At 42.8% G+C, this 24823-nt stretch overlaps 1 protein-coding gene across 1 annotated transcript in view; it reads right to left on the bottom strand.

Annotated features, from left to right (window-relative positions):
* Positions 1–4811: 4811 nt before the first annotated feature.
* The window catches only part of LOC307264496 (retinoic acid receptor beta-like), a gene marked incomplete at both ends in the record, with an annotated part of 118757 nt that continues 98745 nt past the window's right edge, over positions 4812–24823 (bottom strand). Inside the window, 4 exons of the mRNA XM_080045907.1 lie at positions 4812–5152; positions 7016–7174; positions 12840–13044; positions 22835–23011. Of these exons, the coding sequence (XP_079902033.1) occupies positions 4812–5152; positions 7016–7174; positions 12840–13044; positions 22835–23011 (882 nt within the window). The remainder of the gene's footprint in view (positions 5153–7015; positions 7175–12839; positions 13045–22834; positions 23012–24823) is intronic.

Below are 24823 nucleotides of genomic sequence, written 5' to 3'. Positions count from 1 at the left end.
TGTTTCCTGGCTCCTAGCTTAGGTGTTTTCATCTAGGGTTGGACCAATACTGAGGTAATCTTAAGTTTTTATACCTGCAATTCTCTGTTTTTTATTTGTATACATTTAAATTAGATTCTAATTAGGCCTATATGGTGTGTCTATGAGGCTAGTAATGGAGGTAACCATCTTGGAATAATACAGGAATTACAAGTAATTGTTATTAAGTAATTATGAGGCATTTAAAAGCTCAAATCAAAATTCCCCCCAAACTCCCTAAAAAATGCTACATTTTAAGCCAACACAGTTTAGTTATGGTATGTAAAACCAAAACAAAGCACTTAAAACGCTCCTCAGGACTGCAGAGTTGGGTGATAATTCTCTGTGGGTTTGTGTGATATCAATTGACATAATCATTTAATCCATTGTTGATATAAAATATTGATCTGTCAGTCTTGAGGATATTCCCAGTGGAGGGTGGTTGCCTTGTATACTCATTCTGGGAAACCTAAGACACAAAGACAAGAATAAGGACATGGGCTAGACTTCATGAACCAAACAGCCCTTGAGCTGGATGTCTTAAAGGACTGATTATTGGCAAATTAAACATTGACTACAGCTGAAAGTCAGTTTTCAGAAACCCCATATTGGTCCAACCCTATCATTATTTGTCCTGTAAACCAAATAGCTGTCGATTGATTGGGTTTGATTGATTGCTGACAGCATATTGGCTTCCCTGGCTGAGGAGAGAGTGTGGGGTGGGGGGCAGCTCTGTTGTTTGAGTTGATCAGGGAGAGAACATATTGACGCTATGGGGGGGATGAGGTGGCGTGGTCATCCATTTCTTCAATTAAGTGTCTTTCCTCATTGTCCAAAACAAATATCCGTTTGTGTGTTGTGTTGAGTCTGGAGCGTGGCTGCTCAGATCAGCCCACAAAGTTCCAGTTCATCCTTGTTTTTTTAATATATATATTTTTTTACACCTATAAGTTGATGTAAGTTGATGTTCCCAAGGACAAAATAACAGAGCGACTTTTCCACAGAGCTGCCTATTGGAATGCAAAAGCACACGCCATTTATATAACACCTCTGCAGTGAGCTAGATAAGTAGAGTATTACAGTTACGTCGGTACGACATTCAAACAGAAAACCAACGAGAGAAAAAGTTCAGCATTGTGAAGTTGTTGAAACAGATAAACAGACCCTGTTGTGGTTGGTCAGGCTGTCCTGACCATTACAGGGATGGATGTGGACATTCTTCGGCTTCAGAAAAAAAAAAAAAAGAAAAACCTACCAAGAATCCTCCCTTCAACTCTCACCAGGAGAGCAGGACAGAGAGAGAGACCTAAGCGAAGAGCAATTTCCTATGTTACATTGAGATAGAAGTAAGTCATTCTTTAACACTGCATATCATTCTTCTTACAGACTCCATGACATTTTACACATTCAAACACATTAAAATGAAGAAAGAAAAAAAAACTCAAACAATTGCCCTTATATGATATGTATTTCCGAGCAGGGATGCAATGCAGATGAGTTTTTATTATGTGCTGCTGAGACCCAGAACCCGTCACTGCCCTTAAGGGTTTTGCCTTCACTTTCCAATTTGTCGGATCAAAAAGTGTTGCGCTGACTAGCAAAAACGTTGCTACTCAGAGCAACAGTTTCATGTAGGCTACAGTTTATGTCTCTGCTAGCATTGTGAGGAGCTTGGGACCAAATGTATGAGGAGATATTTGTGCCAACAAAAAAAGTTGCCATATTAAAGTTTGGTTTGGAATCAGTTTTTGATTTCAGATTCGGAACTTATGAAACAGGACAAAGTCATCAAACCTAATAGTATCTTAACTGCTGTTTCAGAGGCCAAGACTGGACTCTGGATGAGATGTTGAACCAGGGCTCACGATCGTCCAATGTTGTCCAAATCACTCGTTCATTCTATCTGACAAACACTCAAGAGTTTGGTCTAAAGTAGCAGTAAATGAAGTCATTGGAAATGTTTTAACCATCGCCTATTTGCAATAAAGTGGCCGCTGAGTTGCACAGATTTGTCACTGTTGCCTCCTGCTCATCAGACACATTGTATTGTGGAATTGTTACCGGAGGTGTTTGTAGATGTCACGGATGCTACTTTTCCTTTATTCAGATTAAAAAAATGACATGCTCAAATCAAGTCAAAAGTGCTGGAGCGTTCTTCTGGATCTGAAGCATGGACTAAATTGCGCTTGCAGAATTTTAAATTCCATTTGAATGAATTCAGATTTGTGAAATTCGTAATTAAAATGCAAAACATGAACATGACCATGCTGTCACATCACATTTCTTGATATCCAAGCAATACAAAAATTCAGATTGACTGAATTCAATACCTGCTGGCACAAATATCTGCTCATGAATCTTCACTGGTGTGAAACCTATACATATGTCATGTTTAGATCAAGACAGACACCTACAGGACGTCTGTCTAATCAAGTTGTACATAAATATTTTCTAATAGGACTTGTAACTTTTGTGCTTCATTTCTTTAAAGCTGAACTTTAAGCCTCACGTTCTTCAGCTACGTTTCAAAGGTTCAACATGTTTTAAGTGCTTCAGTTAGTTTGTCTCCTGCACATCCACCTGCTTTCAGTGAGAATAGAGCCATTGTTAAGTAATCGGGGACTTGAGGGTATAGTGAGGGATCTGGGTCCTATAAGAGGATATAATGGAGTTGACTCCTTATTGTGGAGTATCATTTGTGACCTTGGCTGTGGGGGAAAAGCAGCTTTCGGATCATCTTTTAATTCGGGGCGAGACCACCTGCCTACCTCCCTGCCAATGAGATTAAGAGCGGCTTTAGCTCCACTGCATGTATCAGGGGTTACAAGGTCATCTGGAATCTCCTTCTGCATCATTAAAAGTCTTACACTGTCAAAGTCTGAAGAGCAAAGGCAAGCGTTTGGGGGAGGGATTTGAGGATCCCACCCCCACCATGTGCTTTCTACATTAGTGTACAATCGTACCCGACCCACGTGGTCCGGTTATCAGTGTGTTTTAAAGGATTGCATTGCCCCTGCCATGTGTTTCACTGGTTCAAACAAGACACTTCTGAAAAGGGAGAGAGAAGCAGGTAGTGGAGCTCTGTTCATAAGGCCATACGTATATGAGCCCATGTGCGTTCAGAGAGCCCGGTTGGTAAGTACATGTTGTTAGCGCTAGATACACACTCACTAGGCTGACATTCTGGTCAAAACTGCTATAATGCTGTAATTAGACTGGAAGCTCTAACACAAAGCCTAGAATGTTCTTGTCGTTAATAACACTACTTACTGACTTCCTTTCTGAGATCTGGGAACACGGCAACATTATAAAAAAGTCAGTATCCAAACCTATTTTGATAACAAAACAAGGTGAAAGGTAAAATGATGACCCGGAATGATGACCATCACTGGAGGACTTTCTGGTTCTACTCTGACCTTCCATACCTTAGCTTAGTTGTGCATGTGGACAGTTAGCTTAGCGAAAATTCTTCTCATTTTAATTGGTAATGCAAACTTATGTTAGATTGCTGATGTTTGTGTGTAACTGAAATGCTTACAGCAGTGAGAGGAGAGGGAGGCTGGCTGTGCTCGCTACAAGGAAGCTAACATGCCAGTGTGTAAACACAATATGTGGATACATGATGTCCTTTACAAGGATTTATTTTTATCTCAGATTTAATTATGTGCCAACATATGTATCCCCTAGTTTTCTATAATACAGTTCCCTAGCAATGAGAATTTTCTTTGTACTTTTTCCCAACCAACAATGATACCATGTTGGTAAAAAAATCATATTAATAAATAGCAAGAGGACAGATGCAAAGCCAGATCTGCCTCACAGAATCAGTGTGTGGGTTGAGACCAATATACGTAACATAAGCTTGCTTCTTTAGGGAAAGTGATTCTTTAAAGGGAAACAAACTGTGGCACCACATTGGCATGTTAAACTTGTTAAACCTCTTAACCGACCATATGATAATAGTAAAGTGCGACATTTTGTGTTGAATCATTGTCCGGTTGAAGTGACAAAAAGTAAATCTGGTGAGTGTGTATCAAAGGCTTCTACTTTTTGTGCTTCCCTCCTTTGAGGAAACAGACTGGGCTGCCCATATATGGAGAGGATTAGATTTGCATTATGTTGGTGTGGATGGACACTCATTCAGACCACGAACCAATAATGTTAGAAAAGACAAAAACGGTTTTAAATATAGGAACAAATATAAAATATTAGACTTTCATAATGTCTATATGCAATAACATTCTAGATAACTTTTTTGAGGGACTTACAATAAGTCCAGCTTTAAACCTTGACGTATCGCCTCAAAGATAATATTTAAGACGATGAAAAAAGCACCACAAAATTCATCATAGAAACAGGAGATTCTAACCATACAATGGTATGTACAATGTACGTATGCCAACAATACGAGAGATGGAGAGATGAGGACAGAGAAGAGGATTAAAACCACTTATCAAACTCCCGTCATGCAGATAAGAATTTACACAGGAGACCTGAGGAGTATGGTCTCTGGCGGTTTGCATGGGGCCATGCCCCACCCTGTCCAAGAGATGCCATGCCAAATAAGAGCTCAATTCTGAATTATACACAAATCACTGATCCTTTGAGGCCTCCGTTTTGATGTTTTCTTTTTTTAGATGGGAATTTAAGGGGAAATGGAGGAGAAAAATAGGATATAAAGATAACATAATACCAAGCAAAGGAGTCGGGGTAGAAGGGATATGTGGGGTCGGCCTTTGCCCGGCTGTTCCTTTTTTTGTGCAAAGGTTTATCATAAAGAGTTCGGGAGCTTCCTAGGGCTCGTCGCTGGGCGGTGTGGCTGCAGCCTCCTCGGTGTCCTCACACTGTGGGGATTCCACATTAGTGCCTTTGTCCTCTTTGGGGCCGGCCTTACTGCTGGCCTTAGCACTGGCCTTAGCGCTGGCCTTAGCACTGGCCTTACTGCTGCTCTTACTGCTGCTCTTACTGCTGCTCTTACTGCTGCTCTTACTGCTGGGGCTGGCCCCCGCCTCGGCCGAAGTGCTGCTGCCGCTGCTCTGGCCGTCTGGGCCCTCTGAATTCTCCAGCATCTCCTGGATGAGTGGTGGCATACAACCTGGAATCTCCATCTTCAGAGAGATGACCCGCTCTGCCCCTATAAAACAATGATGAGGGCAAAAAAGAAAGAATCAAAATGGAGTGTGAATTCATGATGTTTGATGAATCCATTTGTGAGGCCAAGTGAGGAAGGTTTAATTAAGGTACAACTCCTAAGGAGCTACAATATGTATATACTGTATACACTGGTCACTGCGCCCTGACAATATGTAAGGTTGTAGTAACCTTTGACCGTTCTTGAGATATTGCTCTCACAAGAATGACAAGGACGGAGAGATGTGCATACGGAAGTACAGTCGTACGTACGTATGGACAGACAACCCCAAAAAACATGATGCCTCCGGCCTTCGGTGATTGCCGGTTTGGAGGCATACAAACTGCTGCAGGAACCTTTACATTAACACTATATTAACAACATCAGTAATATCATTTATATAGTAAACTTAAAAAGCAACATTAAGCTGCATTAGAAGACACCAACTAAAGAAGATAAGATATGCTATTTTACAAAAAGAAAAGTTTAAAAGGTGGGATTTAAAGTAAAATGCTAAAGGAATAAAGTAGAGGGGTGCCTACAATATCTTCTTCAATCAGGGTCATTCCAAAGTCAAGGGGCCCATGTCTTTGAAGGAGGGGGAAGGCCTTTGAGGAACCCAAAGTACACTGAGGATAATGTGGGGTTAAAGGCTCAGCACTGAGAGCCAGTCCACAAAGTGCATTAAAAGTTAGCAACACAAAGTTCAACACTCATTTCCCTCTTTTTCCACCAACGGGAACCAGGTTCCAGCTCTAGGCCGTTGCTAGAGACTGTTTGCAGCTGGTTCAACTTGGAAACCTATTAAGAACTGGTTCATCTTTCCACTGCATGGTCACTGAAAATGTCTGTGTACGTCGCCACTCTCCCAGCTAACGCTAAAGCTAGCATGTTGCCTCTCGTTTTGCTTTGTTAACCAAACACGACCTATCAAGGGTATTTTTCGCTGGTCGATTTCATCGCTACATTCAGTAATTATGTTATATCTACGTATCGTAGTAGCTGTGCTTTTAAATATGGCGGGCATGAGGTTTAAATTGGTCTGGTTGCTCAGGATAATCCCTCCCCTGCCCCCTGCTAAAAGCAGTCCTCAGTTCCAGACCAGCTCAAAAATGTAGCCTCTCTGAACCAGTTTTTCTGGCCTGGAACCGACTCTGAAACGGCCCCCATTTTGCATCGGTGGGAAAGGGGTGACTGTCTAGTCAGAGTCCTGCACTGACCTTAAAACAACCTAGATACATATGTTTATAACATATGCACCAGAGCAATTCCAAAACTTGCCGTGAACTAACATCAATAACTTTATAAAGTTCTTGGTGGACATGGTAGCTAGTTTGTTACTAGTGTAACCATAGTTCCTAGTTTGTAAGAATGTTACGGTTTTAAGTAAAAAAAAATAAAAAGTGAACACCCCCTCCTTGTCATGTTCCTTGAGCCTGTTTTGTGACAAATGGGGGCTCGTCCGGGATCTAAAGCTGTTTTGGTAATGGTTAAATCTAGCCTTTGGATAACAAATTAGAAGCTGATTGGTATGTTGGTGACCAATTATATTTGTGAAGCTTGTGTTTTGTTAATGCCTTCAGAACGAGATTCCACACAAGGTTGTTGTTCTGTTGTTGGTCCTTTGTGATGTTGTAGGTTGTTCGCTTACCTTGTCTCTGTTGGTCCTAGTTAGATAGTGTGTGGTTAGTTTTCTTGCTTGAGAGCTTGGTTTGAAGGAAAACCAAAGCAAAAGCTAAGACTAAAAGCTAATAGTTAATCGTAAACTGAAAATGTCTCAATCAACATCAACAATACACTACTGCAACCCTTATTAGCGATCACCAAATGCCAGCAGCGAGTGGGTGGCTCTACCTACTACTATACCTTTAGCACTGATGCTGCGCAGGTCTGTGATCTTCATGAGGGTTTTGGGGAACATGTGCGGTTTGCTGGGCCGACGCTTCCTCACGTAGATCTTTAGGGCTTCCAGCAGCGGCTCCTGGAGCTGGTCCACCTTGGAGGGCTCCTCCAGGTCCTGGCGGTCTGATTCACACACACACAAAATCAAGTCAGATGTAAGGCTCAACGATGACAAAGTGATGCTTTTGCATCACTCTCTCTACCAGCCACCGTCCAGAGGTGCTGATACTATCTCTAACTCCTTGCCTCGGACAAGGTCCGTGGCCTCTCTGCTCTCTCTCTACAAACTGTTCACAGGAGCAGGCCACCAGCCTCTCCCTGATCCCAGCTTCCAGCCTGACTTCTCCAAGCAGCCTGCGTCTCAAACAACTCTCTGCTGCTCTAGGCCAGTTGAGTTTCCCTTCAGGATCCAACCTGCAGCCAGCAACCAAAGGAACCAGACAACAAACTAAGTAGGAAACCACTACAAATGTCTGGGCTTTATCATATTCAGACTATAGCTAGAGGCTCATATACAGCGCAGCTTGAAAGTTTGTTAACCCCTTGAGCCTTTTGGAATTTTATTTATTTTAGACATTATTGATTCATTTTTATCAATACCAGTATTTTTTATATGAAATAACAGATGTTTGTTTATCAATTCAAAATTTTTCTTTTCCAGAAATCAATTGTTAAAACAGATAAAACTAATTATTTGACAACTGTTGTATGTGCAAAAGTTTGTGAACCCTGAGCTGCATTGCTTAAATCGAGCAGGTAAACACAATCAGATTGGCCAAATTGAGTGGTGAAATGGACCAATGTAGTGAGAGATCTTTAGGGAAGAAATTGGGCACCACTAGATAAAACAGAGATCAAAACAGGTCAGTTTAGGCTCACCAAAGTGAACCCATACAGGTCAGACATGCTAAAAGGGAAACAAAAATCTCAGAGGATCTCAGGAATAGAGTTGTGATGTTGCACATTTGTCTGGGGACAGCTTTAAATTAATTTAAAACAAGTTCGAGCTCCATCGGTCCACCGTGAGGCAAATCATCTACAAATGGAGAGCTTTAAGAGGGACTGAACATCTGCCTTGAAGTAGACTTCCTTCAAAAATATCCATAAGCACCACAAGAAAAGTAATTTTTCAGTTAAAAGTCAACCCAAACATTACTAACATTATTATCTAGTGATTTTCCCCAACTATATTTAAAATCACTGTTTAAGCCAAAACCTGGTCTAAAATAGTAAAAATCAATATATGATATCAAGTTGGGTGTCTCAATAAGCTTCTTAAAAAACTGAAATGTCCTAAAACTTAGTTGAAAAACTGTTTTTTTACTGTCTAGAACGTTTCCCAGGACTGAAACAACATTTAGAAGGATTTAATACATATGGGTTGCCAGGGCCTTTCAGGGACAAACTGAAATTTTGTAAATTCCTGTGTATTCCGAAAATCCCCGTTAAGTCCGAAACATTCCTGTTAATTCCCGTTGAAAGTTTCCAACTTTGAAAATTCCCGGAACTTTACAACTCCAATCATCACTGGTAGAAGTGATGGGCAGAGCTACACAAAACAAAGTTGTTATAAACTGACATTCTCCTTTGAGGTTGTTCGAATAATACATCGTCACTTTCAACACTGAGCTATTCAAACCCAAGACTTTGTCATTTATATCTGCCCCATTAAGTCAATATGAAATATTGTACAGGTATCATGCACCATTTTATACATTTGAATAAGCTAATTTAACAGAAATACTCAATAAGATTACATTTCGAGTCTGTTCTGTTCTTAAATAAATGAAATTTAGTATTCATCTTAATACTCTACACCATCAGGCCACAGGGTGGCAGTGTGCGCTCTGAAATCAGCAACTGCTGAACCTGCTGTCAAGGTGTGAGATTACATTTGCAATCACAGGTGTATTGCACTGTCCGTGGATTATGCAAGAGCCTGTAATGTTTGCCCAGACTTTGAGGATCAGTTATATAAATATATATTGTTGTATGAAGACCCACAGTGATAGAGCTCGAGCACGAACGAATGTGACGGGTAGGAGGAGAGGGATAATGAGAACTGAAGCTGTGTGTGTGTGTGAGAGAGAGAGAGACAGACAGAGAGAGAGAGAAAGAGAGAGAGAGGACAAAGACTTGTCTGTTAATTTTTGTGTAGCCTGATATGAGATAGTTAGTCATGCCCATTGGCGTAGCTTTCGTTTCAACATTGAGGGGGCCACATGGGTGGTAGGGGTGTCCTCCCCCAGACAATGTAAAGGATCAAATTCTTTATTTCCTGCATTCTGGTAAATTTCTATGCACCAAAGTCTGCATCAATGTATGGGGGAGATGTATGTATTTATGTAAAGGAAAAGACAACATCCAGGTACCCAGTGAAACAAATATAATGGACTAAAATGCAGTGAGGCTCTCAGGCATTCTTCATTGCTTTCAAATATTTATTCTCCTGGATTGTTCAAAACGGTCGGCACATTTCAAACAGATCACACATATTTTGGAAGGTTTTTTTTGTGTTCAAACCAAACACACTGCACCAAGAGGTTAGACACTACAGGGTTCACTAAACAAAACTGCTGTGAACACAACCTTAATCTACCAAAAGTTATGACCGTCAAAATCACAAGAAAGTACATCTTTATCTTTAACATAACGGATTATGCTGCTCTTACAGGTCTCATTAAAGACACTTGACTCTTGAATCTAACTCAGAGTTATTATTTTGAGGGGGGACAAATTGACCTCTCCGTTAAATATTGACGGGGTTATACATATCCCCTGCCCCCCCTTGTCTTCGCCTATGGTCATTCCTCCGGTTGGTGGAACACAACCAGATTCCACTACTCCTACTCCTCTCGCTGCCTCACTGATAGCAACCCGTGCGTGACCTGGTTTCATACTCCCGGGGACTGGCTGGCTTACTTTCATTCCAAAACCTGGGCTGCATCTCAGCTGCTCTACTCAATATTTAACCTGGAGGAATCAATATGGGCTGACTCTGTTGGATGGAGAGCAGTCGAACATGGTTTAAATGTTGGAGCGTTGGATCAGTTTATTTAATTCTGCCTTGATGTATTACAGAGCTGCACTATTTAACTCTGCTTATGTCTTCAGACCAGAATTCATGCTAAATATGTTGTTCAATCAGCCTCATCAAAAAGCCCTTTACTTTGATAGATCCATCTCGCTGAATGAAGGAGTGTTATGGGATTTAGCCCACAGACAGACAGGGATGTTGACTTTGCTGAAGCTGCAGAAGTCTGATAGTTTACTAAAGTTGTTTTACAAGCGCAGTCTGAGGGTGTATTCACACTGGGAAGGTCCGCTAGTTCACTTGCTTTGGTCCAGACCAAATAGAGTTTAGATATTTTTCTTTTGGTGTGGTCCACTTTCATATTGCCCCTTTTGCAAGTGAACCAGCATTACGAAGTAAAACCACACGTGATCTGAGGTCATTCATTCATTGGACAGACATTCTGGGGTGGAGAGAAGCAGGAAGCACGAAGTGAAAACTGCGAAATATATAACTGATACGATATGGGGTTAAAAATAATAAATACATAAATAAATAGGCCTACATCTAGCCTATAAATAAAATAAAAAAACATAAAATTATTGTTGTTTCATATGGTTATAATATGTAGGCATGTGTCAATGATGTGGCTTGTAGCCTACGATGTGAAACATAATATGTACTGTATTTTTGCTGCTGGACGCGCGGATCGCGAGGAATGGGCTCATGCTGACACACAGCTGATAGCCGTGTGTCAGCTGGGTGTGAGTTCGGCGCAGCTCAGCTCCAAACTGACACGGGGATAGTATTGACGGTACCGTAACATGGGAAGCAAACTAAAAACACGCACTTCAAAGCGCAGCGTGAACCTGTTGGCACTGTGCGGGAGACGCTCCCCTCTCCTTCATCTGATCGCTGAACACATCAGCATGTTTACGCGTCCTGTCTATCAAATGTAATAGGCTATATTTGCTCGGGGCTCCTGGTCAAACCACAACTAATCTTCCCAACAACGGCAACACTTTCCCATAATGTGAAGCTGACGGTGATTTATTAAAAAATAAAAGGCACAGTGCTTCCTGCAATTGGGTCGGATCGAGTCCGGACAAATTCACACCACAAACGAACTGCAGCAGAGTGCGTATGGAAACGCATCGAGACCACCTCTTCAGCTGGGTCTCGGAGCGCTTGTTTGGTTCGCCCCCGAGTGCGATTGCTGTATTCACACATGTCTGAAAGATGCGCACCGAAGGCAGAAGTGCACCTGAGTTCGTTTCAACCGAACTAAACACGGCATGTGTGAATACACCCTGAGAGATCACCAGATGATATACAAGTTATTAAAAAAGAACACCTAAAAATAACAGGCATGACTCATTGCCTGCGGTAAAGTAGGTATAGTGCAACTGTGACAGCAATGGTTGCAATCTGCTACAAAGTGGAAAGAAGATTGAGGCGACTACTTAAAGGAATACTTCACCCATACGGAACCAGCGTTCTATCATTATAAAATAACTATTATAATATAATAAATTAGGTTTTTCTTCCCTCAGTCTTCCCTTAGTCTTCCCTTGGCCCAGCTGTGATGTCACAAGAAGGAAACTGTAGGGTTAGACAGTGAGACCATAAAACACTCTTTCTGCCTTTTCTCAGGCTAAGATGATCCGATTAAATTTTTTTTTGCACGTTTATACTAAATAGGATCTCCGAGTTCAATACACCTTCATATTCCAACCGGTGAAGTAGGTCTTTAAGATGAGACACTGCATGCAAAAATATAAAATAAGATTTTTTTTTATTTTGCTTCCATAACATGTCTTCTGTCATTCTACCATAAATCAAAGGTCAAACATGTACATTTAGATGTTTAAACTTTGTCTGTTTGCCTATGTACTCTTCGTTTATCATGTAATGTATTTTATAATGTTGGCCATTATCTCAACATTACATTTATGTTCAATAGAACCACAAATCTAAACTTCTAAAGCACATACATCAACTAAACTTTTTATACTCATTCATTGCACTATTTCGAAGCTAGTTAATTAACTGATTTATGATACATTTTCTTCTTAAAAACAAGCCGGAAAGACTTAGTATGGTATGGTAAATGGACTTGTATAGCGCTATATCTCCGTTTATCACAGACCCAAAGCGCTTTACATTGTTTTTGTACACATTCACCCAGTCACACACATTCATACACCGATAGCAGCAGCTACCACGCAGGGTAGGCTTAGCACTAGGGTGCTAAGCTAACTATCAGGAGCAATTCGGGGTTCAGTGTCTTGCCCAGGGACACTTCGACATGTGGCGGGGAGACAGGGGATCGAACTTCCGACCCTGCACACCAGAGGCGAACTCCCTACCCACTTCGCCACTGCCGCCCTCAAGTATGTTAGTACTAACACCCGGAGAGCCTAACTGCCTTATATTTAATTATATTTAGGATTGTCACCTGCTATTTGTGTAGTCCTTTTCATAAATAAAGACATTCCCACCATAAATCGATGTAGCATAAAAACAAACCAGAATTCAGTCAAATGAAGTGCTGGACGCTCAAACTTTCCCCCAACCCTGAGTGCTGCTATGCCCTTGACAATGGGTCTCGGGTATTGCTAAGGAAACATTGCTCATTCCCTAGTGAGTCATTTTCTTATCTTGTCATTTTGCATCCTGCTGTGTTGCCCCCAATAGACACACACACACACACACACACACACACACACACACACACACACACACACACACACACACACACACACACACCCTCACCTCCGGAGATGAGGCAGATGGCGCTGAGGAGGCCTGTCTCTGTGTCGTCCATCTCAATGGGCAGCAGCTGGTGGGCGAAGGTGAAGACCAGGTCTGTGAGCGGGCCGAAGCCTGCGTTGTGCATCTGTGTGCGGTTGAGGGTCAGGCCGTCTGAGAAGGTCATGGTGTCCTGGTCGGGGGTGTAGCGCGTACAGATGCGCAGGATCTAACCCAGGAGAGAGAGGGAGGGAGAGGGTTAGTCAGCAGGGATTGAGTGCACACAGGACACTTCTAATGCAGTTGAGATAGATTGATTTATACAGTAAGGTCTTGTTTTGAACATTTTATTAAGTAGGAACATTTTGGACCCTATAGTCGGCGCAGAAAAAAGCTTTAAAAAATATCAGATTTTTGCAAAAAACCTGGCAACCCAAAAAAAATCTGTTGATTGCTTTATTAAAGGATCTTAAAAGCATTAGTAAGTGTTTGAATGAAGCGTTGAATGAAGCCATTACTCAAATCTTTTCTGAATGGTGCAGGATCCTTTTTTAGTTTGTTAAATGCTTGTTGTGTTCAGACAGTGTCTAGAGTAAAGAACAGCAGCACAGACAGACAATATACAATGTATCTTGTAATGCCCTATTTTTTGTTGTTGCTGAAACACAACTCATCACTGAACTCAAATCTCTGGAGATATAAAGCATGAAGAGTATAGGATGGAATGACCCACAGTCTTGTCTGAACAGTCCTTTAGGTGAGGGGTCCGGGTTTCAGGTGCACGTTTGGAAGATTCAAATACTTCTTGTGAGGTGCTAACCACTGGTAGCAGATTGATTACACACTCTCAGTATTAACCTGACGTATCACTCTAGCTGTACTGTGTATAATGATGCCCTGCTTATCCCAGTAGACTGTACAGTCAGGCTCTTTATCACAAGTTTGAGCCGGGTCTGACAAGTTCCCCATGTGGAGCAGCACAGACAACAAGCACAAGCCCAAACAATGACCTTCCACACACTCCAAGAGAATAACCTCTGGGTCTCCTGCTGCACTGCATGTGTGTGTGTGTGTGTGTGTGTGTGTGTGTGGTATGTGTGAATGTGTGTGTGTGTGTGTGTGTGTGTGTGTGTGTGTGTGGTATGTGTGAATGTGTGTGTGTGTGTGTGTGTGTGTGTGTGTGTGTGTGTGTGTGTGTGTGTGTGTGTGTGTGTGTGTGTGTGTGTGTGTGTGTACACCTAATGAAGCATCTGACGGTGGATGTGAAGCCTACAGTAGCCCTTTGAAGCTATTTGAGTGGGCTGGCTCTGACAGTGAGTGGCAGGCGTGTCTGCAACATGAAACAGAATAAAACATGGCTACTGGCGGTGACTCGTACCGGCTGGCCAGGGCCTAGACACACGCAACACGCACGTACACACACACACACACACACACACACACACACACACACACACACACACACACACACACACACACACACACACACACACACACAGTGTTTGATCTCTTCTCCCTCACCCAGTCCTTGTGCACACTATCTGCGCCCTTCACCATAGCAGTGTGCCGGTGAGCTGATGCTGATGGCTGAGCGAGAGCCAGAGAAAGTCATCACAGCCCGGGCCTTCAACTCCTCACCTCTGTGTCCCTGGGACTTCACTTCACTTCACTGCTCTGTCACAACTGACAAGTCAGACAAACTTCACAGTCTATCCTTTAATGTGGAACTGCAGCTAACACTGGACCAGGTCAAAACTAACACACACACACACACACACACACACACACACACACACACACACACACACACACACACACACACACACACACACACACACACACACACACACACACACACAGAGCATAGAGCATATACAGTAGACCAACTCCCTTTATCAGCATTCATCCAGGTTGTGTCCGGATATGATATAGCTATACTTTGCATTAACATCTCACATAACTATACATAAATAAAAAAATAAAAAAATCATCAGATTGCATTTAGCAGATATGCTGAGTATCCTATATATCCTGTAACTGCTAGCTCTCTAATTTTCAATGCCCTTTACTCATGTATACAACAGGCTATATGGACTATTTCTTTTTTTCTAAAAAGACACCCTTTATAAAGGCATCAAATAAATCCCTTTCCAAGTGGCGCTTCATTAGGAAATGGCACAAAATCCAGTTTGCATTGAAAGCAGTGAAAGTTAAAGGAATACTTCACCCATACGGAACCTGCGTTCTATCATTATAAAATCACTATTATTATATAATGAATGAGGTTTTTCTTCCCTCTCTTCCCTCAGTCTTCCCATGGCCCAGCTGTCCTTATAATCCTAACCCTACATTTTACCATGATGTCACGCATGGGAAAATGTAGGGTTAGACAGTGGGACCATAAAACACTCTTTCTGCCTTTTCTCAGGCTAGGATGAGCCAATTTCTAAAATGTTTGCACATTTATACTACATAGGATCTCAGAGTTCAATACACCTTCATATTTCCACCGGTGAATTAGGTCTTTCAACTGCAGTTCGAAGGACAGGTGTGTATTAGCACATATTGGCTGAGTATTGACACGGTGCACATTACATTACTGACCATTGTAGAAAAATAAACCGCAGTGTTTCGGGTTTTCTGAATGTGTTTTCCAAACCTCCAAGCAGCAGGCATCCATTCATTCCTTACTAGCAGTACTTAGGTCCACTAGACACTAGACACTTGAAACTATAGTCATCCCAGTAAACATCTGTCATGCTTCTATTTTTGACACAAACGGTAAATAAGTTGAATTGCAGAATCAAAACAGGCATCTAGGACTCAAGGTGTGATATCACCTCTTTAAATCCCTCCACAGCACAGAAACCGCTCTCCTCAAAGTCTTCAATGACCTCCTCACCTCTGCCGACGCTGGTTCCCTCAACTTCCTCATCCTCCTTGACCTGAGTGCAGCCTTCGATACTGTTAACCACACCATCCTGCTCACCAGACTCAGCAACCTCGGTATCGAAGGTACTGCACTCAGCTGGCTTCATTCATACCTCTCCGACAGATCTCACTTCATCTTCCTCCACAACCACACATCTGCCACAGTCACCGTCCGTCACTCAAGGCGTTCCCCAAGGTTCTGTACTCGGCCCCCTCCTCTTCATCATTTACCTCCTCCCCCTTGGTCAGTTACTTTACCATTTCTCCATGGACTTCCATTGTTATGCTGGCGACACCCAGATGTACCTCAGCACCAAATCCCCCCACAACCCCCCCATCTCCCACATTGAATCCTGCCTGTCTTCACTTAGGGCGCACTCACACCTGTTCCGTGCTGCAGGAAGATTCAGCACGATTCCCCCTCCCCACTCCCCCCGCTGGCCAGTGGTCACACTGCTCGTGGCCTGGGCACGATTGCACCTTGCCTACGTCACCGTGCGCGTTTAGGATTTGGAGCGTAGTCTACTTGTAGGCTATACGACTGTGAATATTTTCATCCGGCCAAATTTGCATCATATACTGTATTCCACTTCCACATTAGAGCAACGAGAATCCTTAAGCTATTGTTTTTTTTAAAAATGTAGCCTTGACGTAATAGGTTGCGGTGGACAGTCTCATATTTGTGCAGCACGCTGTTTATTATTAATATAACGGCCCGTCATCAGACCATACGTACCAGATGGTTTCATACACATCGATCGCTCTATACAAGTAATCCAAGTCAGCTTTTTGTATGGGCAGAGATCGGTTTTTTAAGTGTCTTTATAAAGTTTTATTGTTAAACCTTAGTGTAGGCTACTGTTTCCTTATCACTGGGCCGCGGAGTCCCGCTGTGTGTTGTTTTGGATTTGTCTCCACCGCCATGCGTAAAGGCAGCATTATATCAGCTGACGGGAGGAAAAAGAGAAAAAAAAAAACATATGACAAACGTGAGTAAACACGAAAACCTTTTTGCTTTGCTTTCTGCGCTCACCTATTTAGCTCTCTCCCTCTTTTATTAGCCCACACCTAGGCCTACACACGCGTTAATTCTCACACATTTTATGTAGCTACAAGTCCAAGTGGTGGGCAATTCTGGTGCTGACTAGTAAGGCAGTGGACGTTAACGGACTATGCATCCTTAATAAATTCACGTCAGGAACGCCGCCTGTGCGCTTGCTTGTGCGGGTATCATCTCATTAGCATCTGTACTTTGGCCACGGCACACCTCTCCCAAGTGTGCCGTGGCCAAGGGGCTGTTCCGTGCTGGAATACGGATGGCGTGGTCACACTAGCCAAACGTTCTAGACCTTAGTATGCAAATGAGCTCGGGCACGGGGCCGCGGCCCTAGTGTGAGTGGCCCTTACACTCTGGATGAAAAATAACTTTCTCAAACTCAACAGTAACTAAACTGAACTCCTCCTCATCGGCTCCAAATCCGCCCTCAGCAAACTCACAACCTCCCCACAATCACTATTGACGGCACCAGGGTCTCCCCCTCCCCCCAGGCCCGCAAACTTGGCATCATTTTTGATCCCACCCTCTCCCTTGAACCCCACATCCGCCACACCGTCAAAACCTCCTTCTATCACCTCCGTAATATTGCAAAGATTAGATCCTCCCTCACACCCCATGCTGCTGAAAGACTCATCCATGCCTTCATCTCCTCCCGCCTTGACTATTGCAACTCACTCCTCGCCGGCATCAGCACCACCTCCATCAACAGACTCCAACTGCTCCAGAATGCAGCTGCCCGTCTCCTCACTCTCACCAACTTGTGGAACCACATCACCCCAGTCCTCAAAAAGCTCCACTGGCTCCCCATTTCATACCGGATCGATTACAAACTCCTGGTCCTCACCTACAAAGCCCTCCACCATCTGGCCCCCCCATATCTCACTGTCCTCCTCAGCCAGTCTCCTCTCCACCCACACATCAACACTCCGCAGCCTTGGCGACAGAGCCTTCTCTAGGGCAGCTCCCAGGCTCTGGAACAGCCTCCCCCAACATATCCGTGACTCTGAGTCCCTCACCATCTTCCAGTCCCACCTCAAGACCCATCTCTTCTCCTCTGCCTACCCCTAAGACCAGCCACCAACCCAAGCCCCATCAACTCTACATGCTCTTTTTGTTTGTTTACTGTTGTGTTTTGTAAAGCGCTCAGAGTCAGAGAAAAGCGCTATATAGCATAGCTAGCTACACTTGGCCTCAGTCTCATCAGATCACAGTTAGCCTTTCCTTTTCTTCTTTTCGTTGTGTTGCAGTAGCGACACTTTGAATATTTGGCTTGTGGCGGCTGTAGTATAACAATATACATGGTGCACCTTATCTCTACACTTTTTTATCTGCTCTGTCCTTGCACTACCTTTGTGTTTATTTGTGTCTCAGGTGTTGCTCCCTTCACTTGTGTGTTTTCTACAAGCCCCAACCTCAGCGATTTTTACCGGCATCCAATAAGGAAGTGACCAAAACTGTAGTAACCAGAAAGTGCCACTGGGGGTGGCGCCAAGACGAGCAGTTTTTCTTTGACTCACTTGTTAGATAGGCCGTTTTCAAAGTCTTATTAAACCTATTTACAGCCTGGGCCACAAAACCATTTTAGTCTGTATGTTTAGGTCATATCTCCATGACAACACTGAGGGGGGTGAATTATTTTGGCCCACGCTAGTTTTTATTCTTTTGGATGTTAAAATGTTTTGGCGCGATCTCTTGAGTGACAGCTCTCCGCCCGTTGTCCCTCACTTTGCCTCGGAGGTATACGTCAGCTATCTCCCTCCCCTCGACGTGACGTCGATTCCCCTTTTCGGCAAGAGGAGTGAGGCGGAGTAAAAATCTCACAAGATGGCGACGCGCACAAACCAGGATTATTGGATGCCGTGTGAATAACTGAGGTCAGCCCAGATGCTACATCCATATTATTTACTATCTATGGTTTTCTATCATACATTTTCTTCTTCTATGTATATTGCAGTGTTGAGAGGAGCCTGGGACTTACAGCGACTGCTGCTGTAACTGTTGTGCATATATGACTAATAAAGCTCTTGAATCCCTTGTCTTATAAAGCAGGGCTGAGGGCTCAGTCACAGACCAGATACACTGGGTTTATGTGCTGACGTTACACACACAGGTTTTGGCATTTTGCTCCCCGTAAAGAGGTAGAGGAGAACCAAAGGAAAGAAACTCCTGCTTGGATTACCAGACAGCTGTTGGCAGGCTGGCTGCTTCTCCACACAAACTCTTAGCAAATGAGTGGCCAGCTGCTGCCGCTCACTCTGTCCTATGTAATAAACTGGGCTCTGCCGGCACACAGGGGGTTTCACATTTCCACTTCATTTAGTGAGAAAATCTGAAAGAAATGCCAGAGACAATCAGATTATGTGCTTCACTTGTAAATAAGGGACTCTGTAAAGTTAGCATTAGTTATGAAAGAAGGATTTAAAATGTCAATGAATCACACACACACTCACACACACACACACACACACACACACACACACACACACACACACACACACACACACACACACACACACACACACACACACACACACACACTAAGCTATAATTCATTTCAGAAGGATGTTGAAAAACCTCCCAGCCCTTAAATTGTCCTTATCGATGGCTGTATACCTGTATAACCGTAAACCATTAGTAAAGATCATTAACCATTCACAAAAAGCCATTCGCTTTAACTTCTATAATAACTTCTTCTTCCTATCCTTCTTCGTATGGAGCTATTTTTTTTTAAAAGGGTGGCTCATTAGAACGCAGTACCAAGATTGACATTTTATTGAAACACACTCTGACATGTAAAGTTATCAGAAATAACCCTTTATTTGGATAAAGTGTGTTTTACTCATTCTGTTAACAGTTATATAGCATCAATGAATAGAACCCTTAATGTTCACATTATGACATATCAGATATTGAAATTGAATTGTACTACTTTTTTTTAAAGTGGAGAATAGCTCAAGTTCAAGAAAACCTTCTCCTCTCTCCAGATTCATATGACAGTGGTATGACAGTGGTGTGTGTCTTCTTACCCAATCAAAAAAGAAGACGCATATTGCACATACTACAGAATATGCATATTACAATGAGCACAATAACAAACCATTTTCTTTTATAGTGTGGAGATATTGGGTCGAGCATCCCTTGTTGCCATGGTTAATAGCCCAAGAGCAGCTCTCTAAAGCTTTCCTGTGCTCTGGATGATGTAGCAGCCTGTATTCAGTTCAACAACAACTCCACATATACAATGGTCGTATTCAGAATGGAGCACATTGAGAGCATGGGGCACACAGGAAAGATCCTTGGTAATATAATAACACTAAAACCACTTATACTTGTAGTTCTAAGAGAAACACTATTCAGAGAGAACGGAATAGTTCAACATTGTATATGTGTTAGCTTGGTAGTCAATACTGGTAGTCAATGGGTCAAGTATTAGCCTGCCTCGACTATACCTTTAACGAGCCTGTCATTGCTTATTTTCCCCCACTTTCTCTTCCTTCCTCAATGTCTGCCAATCAACTTATACACACACACACACACACACACACACACACACACACACACACACACACACACACACACACACACACACACACACACACACACACACACACACGTCACACACACACACAGACGGCCCCGTTTGCCTCTTTCCATCTCATCATTACTGCAGCTCCATTAGTACAGTGCATCGCTTCACTTAACTCCTAAACAACACAAACAAACATTCAGTAGGGACGGCTGTGCAGACGTTTCCACATCTGTCCTCCATAAAGAACAAACAGCATCATTAACAAACGCATAGACAGTGTCTGCCTCATGGTAAAAAACAGACAATGTTAAATAATGGTTCTGTGCTTGTGTGTGTGTGTGTGTGTGTGTGTGTGTGTGTGTGTGTGTGTGTGTGTGTGTGTGTGTGTGTGTGTGTGTGTGTGTGTGTGTGTGAGAGAGAGAGTGAGATCTAAACTCTTCTACAGACAGCTAGTCCGAATCCTATTGACCATCACGATCAATGAATTGGCTCTGCCTGACTCCTGTTGGTTATAGGTCATCCAATAAGGCTTTAGGATTGGTCTGATGGGGGCTGGGCTTGAGGTTAAACCCACCAATCCCCACCCGTAGATCTGACGCTATGGACTCAGCACACGGTCTAAATGAACGAATAGATTTAATACACACAGGGAAACGAGAAAATATGTATCAGAATACACCCAAGTAAAGGACTCCCAATGTGGTGGGGAGGACTGCTTATATAACGGTTATGTCACTGCGTCGCTGTGAAGACTTCTGAGAAGCTTTTTAGCTCAACGCTGAATATTTGACAGAGTTTAGACTCCACTGATGAAGCATAGGAACTTGAAGTAACCCTGTTTCACAGCGGGACACTGCAGCTCATGAAAAAGGCCTGGGACTGGAACTTTATGTAAGCCAAATCAGTGGAACAGCATGGAAATAGGATATCATATATTTCCATATTCTTATATACTGGGTTTTTCCAATGAGGGGAGAAGGAGAAGATGTCATTATGAGACTATCGACGGAGGTTATTTCACTTTTTGGTGGACAGACACGGATTATTATTCCAAGCAGAATTTCTGCGACGGTCATCTTTAAACACATTCCATGTTGGAAGGCAGAGAAAAGGAGCACTTCTTTTTGGTGGGGGGGGGGGGGGGGGGGTGGAAAAAAATATTCCCCAAAAAGGTGCCCTATGGTGCAGGGGTGAACCAATAGCAACACAACAACCTATTTTATACTTTTTGCAATGCATACACCGCATCAATAAAAGGCTTTTGAACTTTATCAACAACAGTGCCTTTTTTTCACTGTTTAAATTACATTTCTTTTCCTTTTGGTCAGCATTCAATGCTATACTTATTTGTGGCACATGCTCAGTTTGCAGCTTGTTGTCTATAAAAACAACATTTTGATTGGCTAAAGATGACAGCAGCGTGTCAGAAACTGTTGTGCTGATGTTGGCACAAAAAAAAGCAAAACAATAAAGACTTCAACGCTGTGGTGAGCACAGACTCTGTGAGGGGCAGAGGCCAAAAATTAAAAAAAAATGTCACCTTCTCCACATGAACAAATACACACCTCTATTGTGACCTTAGAGCCAAAACAAAGCATGGAAGTGTCCCATCAGGGCATCAGATGAGTAAAAGGGTAGGGCCATGCGCTACTAGGATGCCTCATATGGTAAAAACAAAAACACTTAATATGTTCCCTTAAGTCACATTAACTGCTAAAATGCCGCTCTGACGTGACCTTTTGGCAAGTATTAAAGTCCATTAGCCATTAACTTAAAGGTGGAGTCAGCGCTTCTGGTGAATGCTTGTTGTTAGGATATATTCACTGATTTTGATAATAACTGATTTTTTTATAAGAAGCGTTCTCCAGAATAGCTGAGTGCACCTCAAATACATTGGTTTAAATCCAAAAAGATTAAAAAGAAAAAAAGGGGCACTTAGGAACTCCCAACAAAAAGGGTCGGGGGAGTTGGTCCTCCCTGCTCCCTCTTGTCAACGATATCGAAGGACGAGATATTTTTCTCTAAACGACAATAACACTGGACTATGACCCCCCCCCCCTCCCATTCCTCCCAATAACTCTGGACTAAGAACTCTGAACCAAGAACCCTTAATCTATTCATTACTCAGCCTGCACATCAAAATGCCTTTGATTGCATATTGCACATTGTAAATATCTTTCATCACATTGCACATTTCAATTTTTAACTGTTTACTTTATATTGTATTTTATATATACTGTTTTAAATTGCACAGAATATTCCTTTGTACTACTTAGTATTTAGAATTGATCTTATGTAAATATTGTTTATGTGTATCTTGTTTATCTTATTTAACTATATATTTTTATTTTTATTTTAATTTTATTGTTACTAACTGCACTGTGGGCCAGAGATAAACGCCATTTTGATTCTGATGTCTGTCTTGCATATATCAGAACTGACAATAAAAGACTTTGAAGTGTGTTCCTCCAAAATAAAAGCACCCCCAATTGAACAACCCACCAGAATGTCCAGGCAGGCAGCTTTCAGGAGGGTGATCTGGTCGGCGATGGTCAGCCCCGTGAACCCAGGCACTCGTTTGGCAAACTCCACGATCTTGATAATGCACTTGGTGGCCAGCTCGCTGAACTTGTCCCACAGGCCCAGGTCCAGCCTCACGCGGTGGTCTGCACTTGAGTTCTGCTTACACACATGGAAACACACGCACACGCAGACGCACACACACACACACACACACAGACGCAGACGCACACACACACACACAAGGTAAAGCCAAGATGTAGTTCCTTTTCGGCATCTAGCACAGACAATGCTACTAATGATCTCCTGGGTGCTCGCCTCTTCACTCTGCCCTATATGTGTCACACTTACAGTAAATAGGCAGCTCCATAACACCTCAGCAACCCTCAAAAAACACTGGCATGGAGCTGAGCCTATATGTGGCCCGGCCCTGAGATAATGAGCCTAACAGGGGCAGAGGGATGCTTGGGCCATGATGGCATGCACAAACAGAGACAGTGACAGGTAGCACAGTGTGGTTTGAAGCCAGAGGGGCCATTAATACAGATATGCTGTAGGACCTGCACACACACTGGAGGGAGTGATGATGGGTTGATGGGTGCAAACCAGGGAGCAATGGAGACATAGCCACAGATTGCAACATAAGGGAAAGAGGAGAAAGAAGAAGTAAAAGTGTTGTGAGACAGCAGAGAGAGAGAGAGGGAAGAGAGGATATATGACAGATGAAAGAGAGGTGAATGAGAGCCGAGGGGCATTGTGCGAAGGTAGAGAAGCCAAACCCAGAGGGAGGTAATGGGATGTGTAAACTCAGGCCAGATTGATGCATCATTTTCTTAATTCATGGCCTTGGATAAGAAAGAGATGTGCAAAATGCACTTGTTCATGTTTTTTCAACATGAATATGGGTCTCCAGTTTGACAAGAGACTTCCAAAGTATGAGAAAAGAACAACCCTCCACTTTCTGAAAACGTGTTAAAAAATCCCAGTCAGGTTTATCTCCCCTTATGATGTCATAAAGTAAAGTGGGAACCCTCCCCCCCTTCCCCCCACACACACACACACTTATTACCAACTTCTACCTCCACGAAACAACTTAATGAAAGGAGGAACATTTGGAAATGTGTTATTAATGAGCATGTGGGATTGCAATGTTATACAAAGCTGTTCAGGTCGGTTGACCTGTCGAGTCTGGACAGGAAGACCTTCTGAGTTAAGCAGCCATGGACAGGCTCATGCTGGTCTTGACCAAGCCCCAACCTCAGCGATTTTTACCAGCATCCAATAAGGAAGTGACCAAAACTGTAGTAGACGGGAAAGGCCACTGGGGGTGGTACCAAGACTGAGCCATTTTTCTTTGACTCACTTGTTAGACAGGCCGTTTACAAAGTCTTATTAAAAATGTACAGCCTGGTCCACAAAACCATTTTAGTCTGTATGTTTAGGTCATACAGTATCTCCATGACAACATTGAGGGGGGTGGATTTTTTTGGACCACGCTAGTTTTTATTCTTTTGGAGGTTAAAATGTATTGGCGCCATCTCTTGAGTGACAGCTCTCCACCCGTTGTCCCTCACTTTGCCTCGGAGGTATACGTCAGCTATCTCCCTCCCCCACGTGAGTCAGAGTAAAAGTCTCACAAAATGGCGACGCGCACAAACCAGGATTATTGGATGCCGTGTGAATAACTGAGGTCATCCCGGATGCTACATCCATATTATTTACTATCTATGGTCTTGACATATTAGGAGAACAAATGATTTGGGTTGGTCCATAGCAAGCACAACTTTTCTTCTTTGAGAATGCAATCATAAAGAAACAACCCCGGGTCTTTAGGAGAGTCTGTCCTTAAAGGTGGGTTCAGGTCTTTGTCTGATCTTCTCATCAAGTTTCTTATATTTTTCCGCTGGACTTCTTTTGAACAATATCACTGTATTTTTCCTCTATTATATAATATTAATAATATTAGTAATA

This window comes from Ammodytes marinus, assembly GCF_949987685.1.
Source record: "Ammodytes marinus genome assembly, chromosome: 17".
Classification (NCBI taxonomy): Eukaryota; Metazoa; Chordata; class Actinopteri; order Uranoscopiformes; family Ammodytidae; genus Ammodytes; species Ammodytes marinus.
This window is presented reverse-complemented; position numbering and strand designations above follow the sequence as displayed.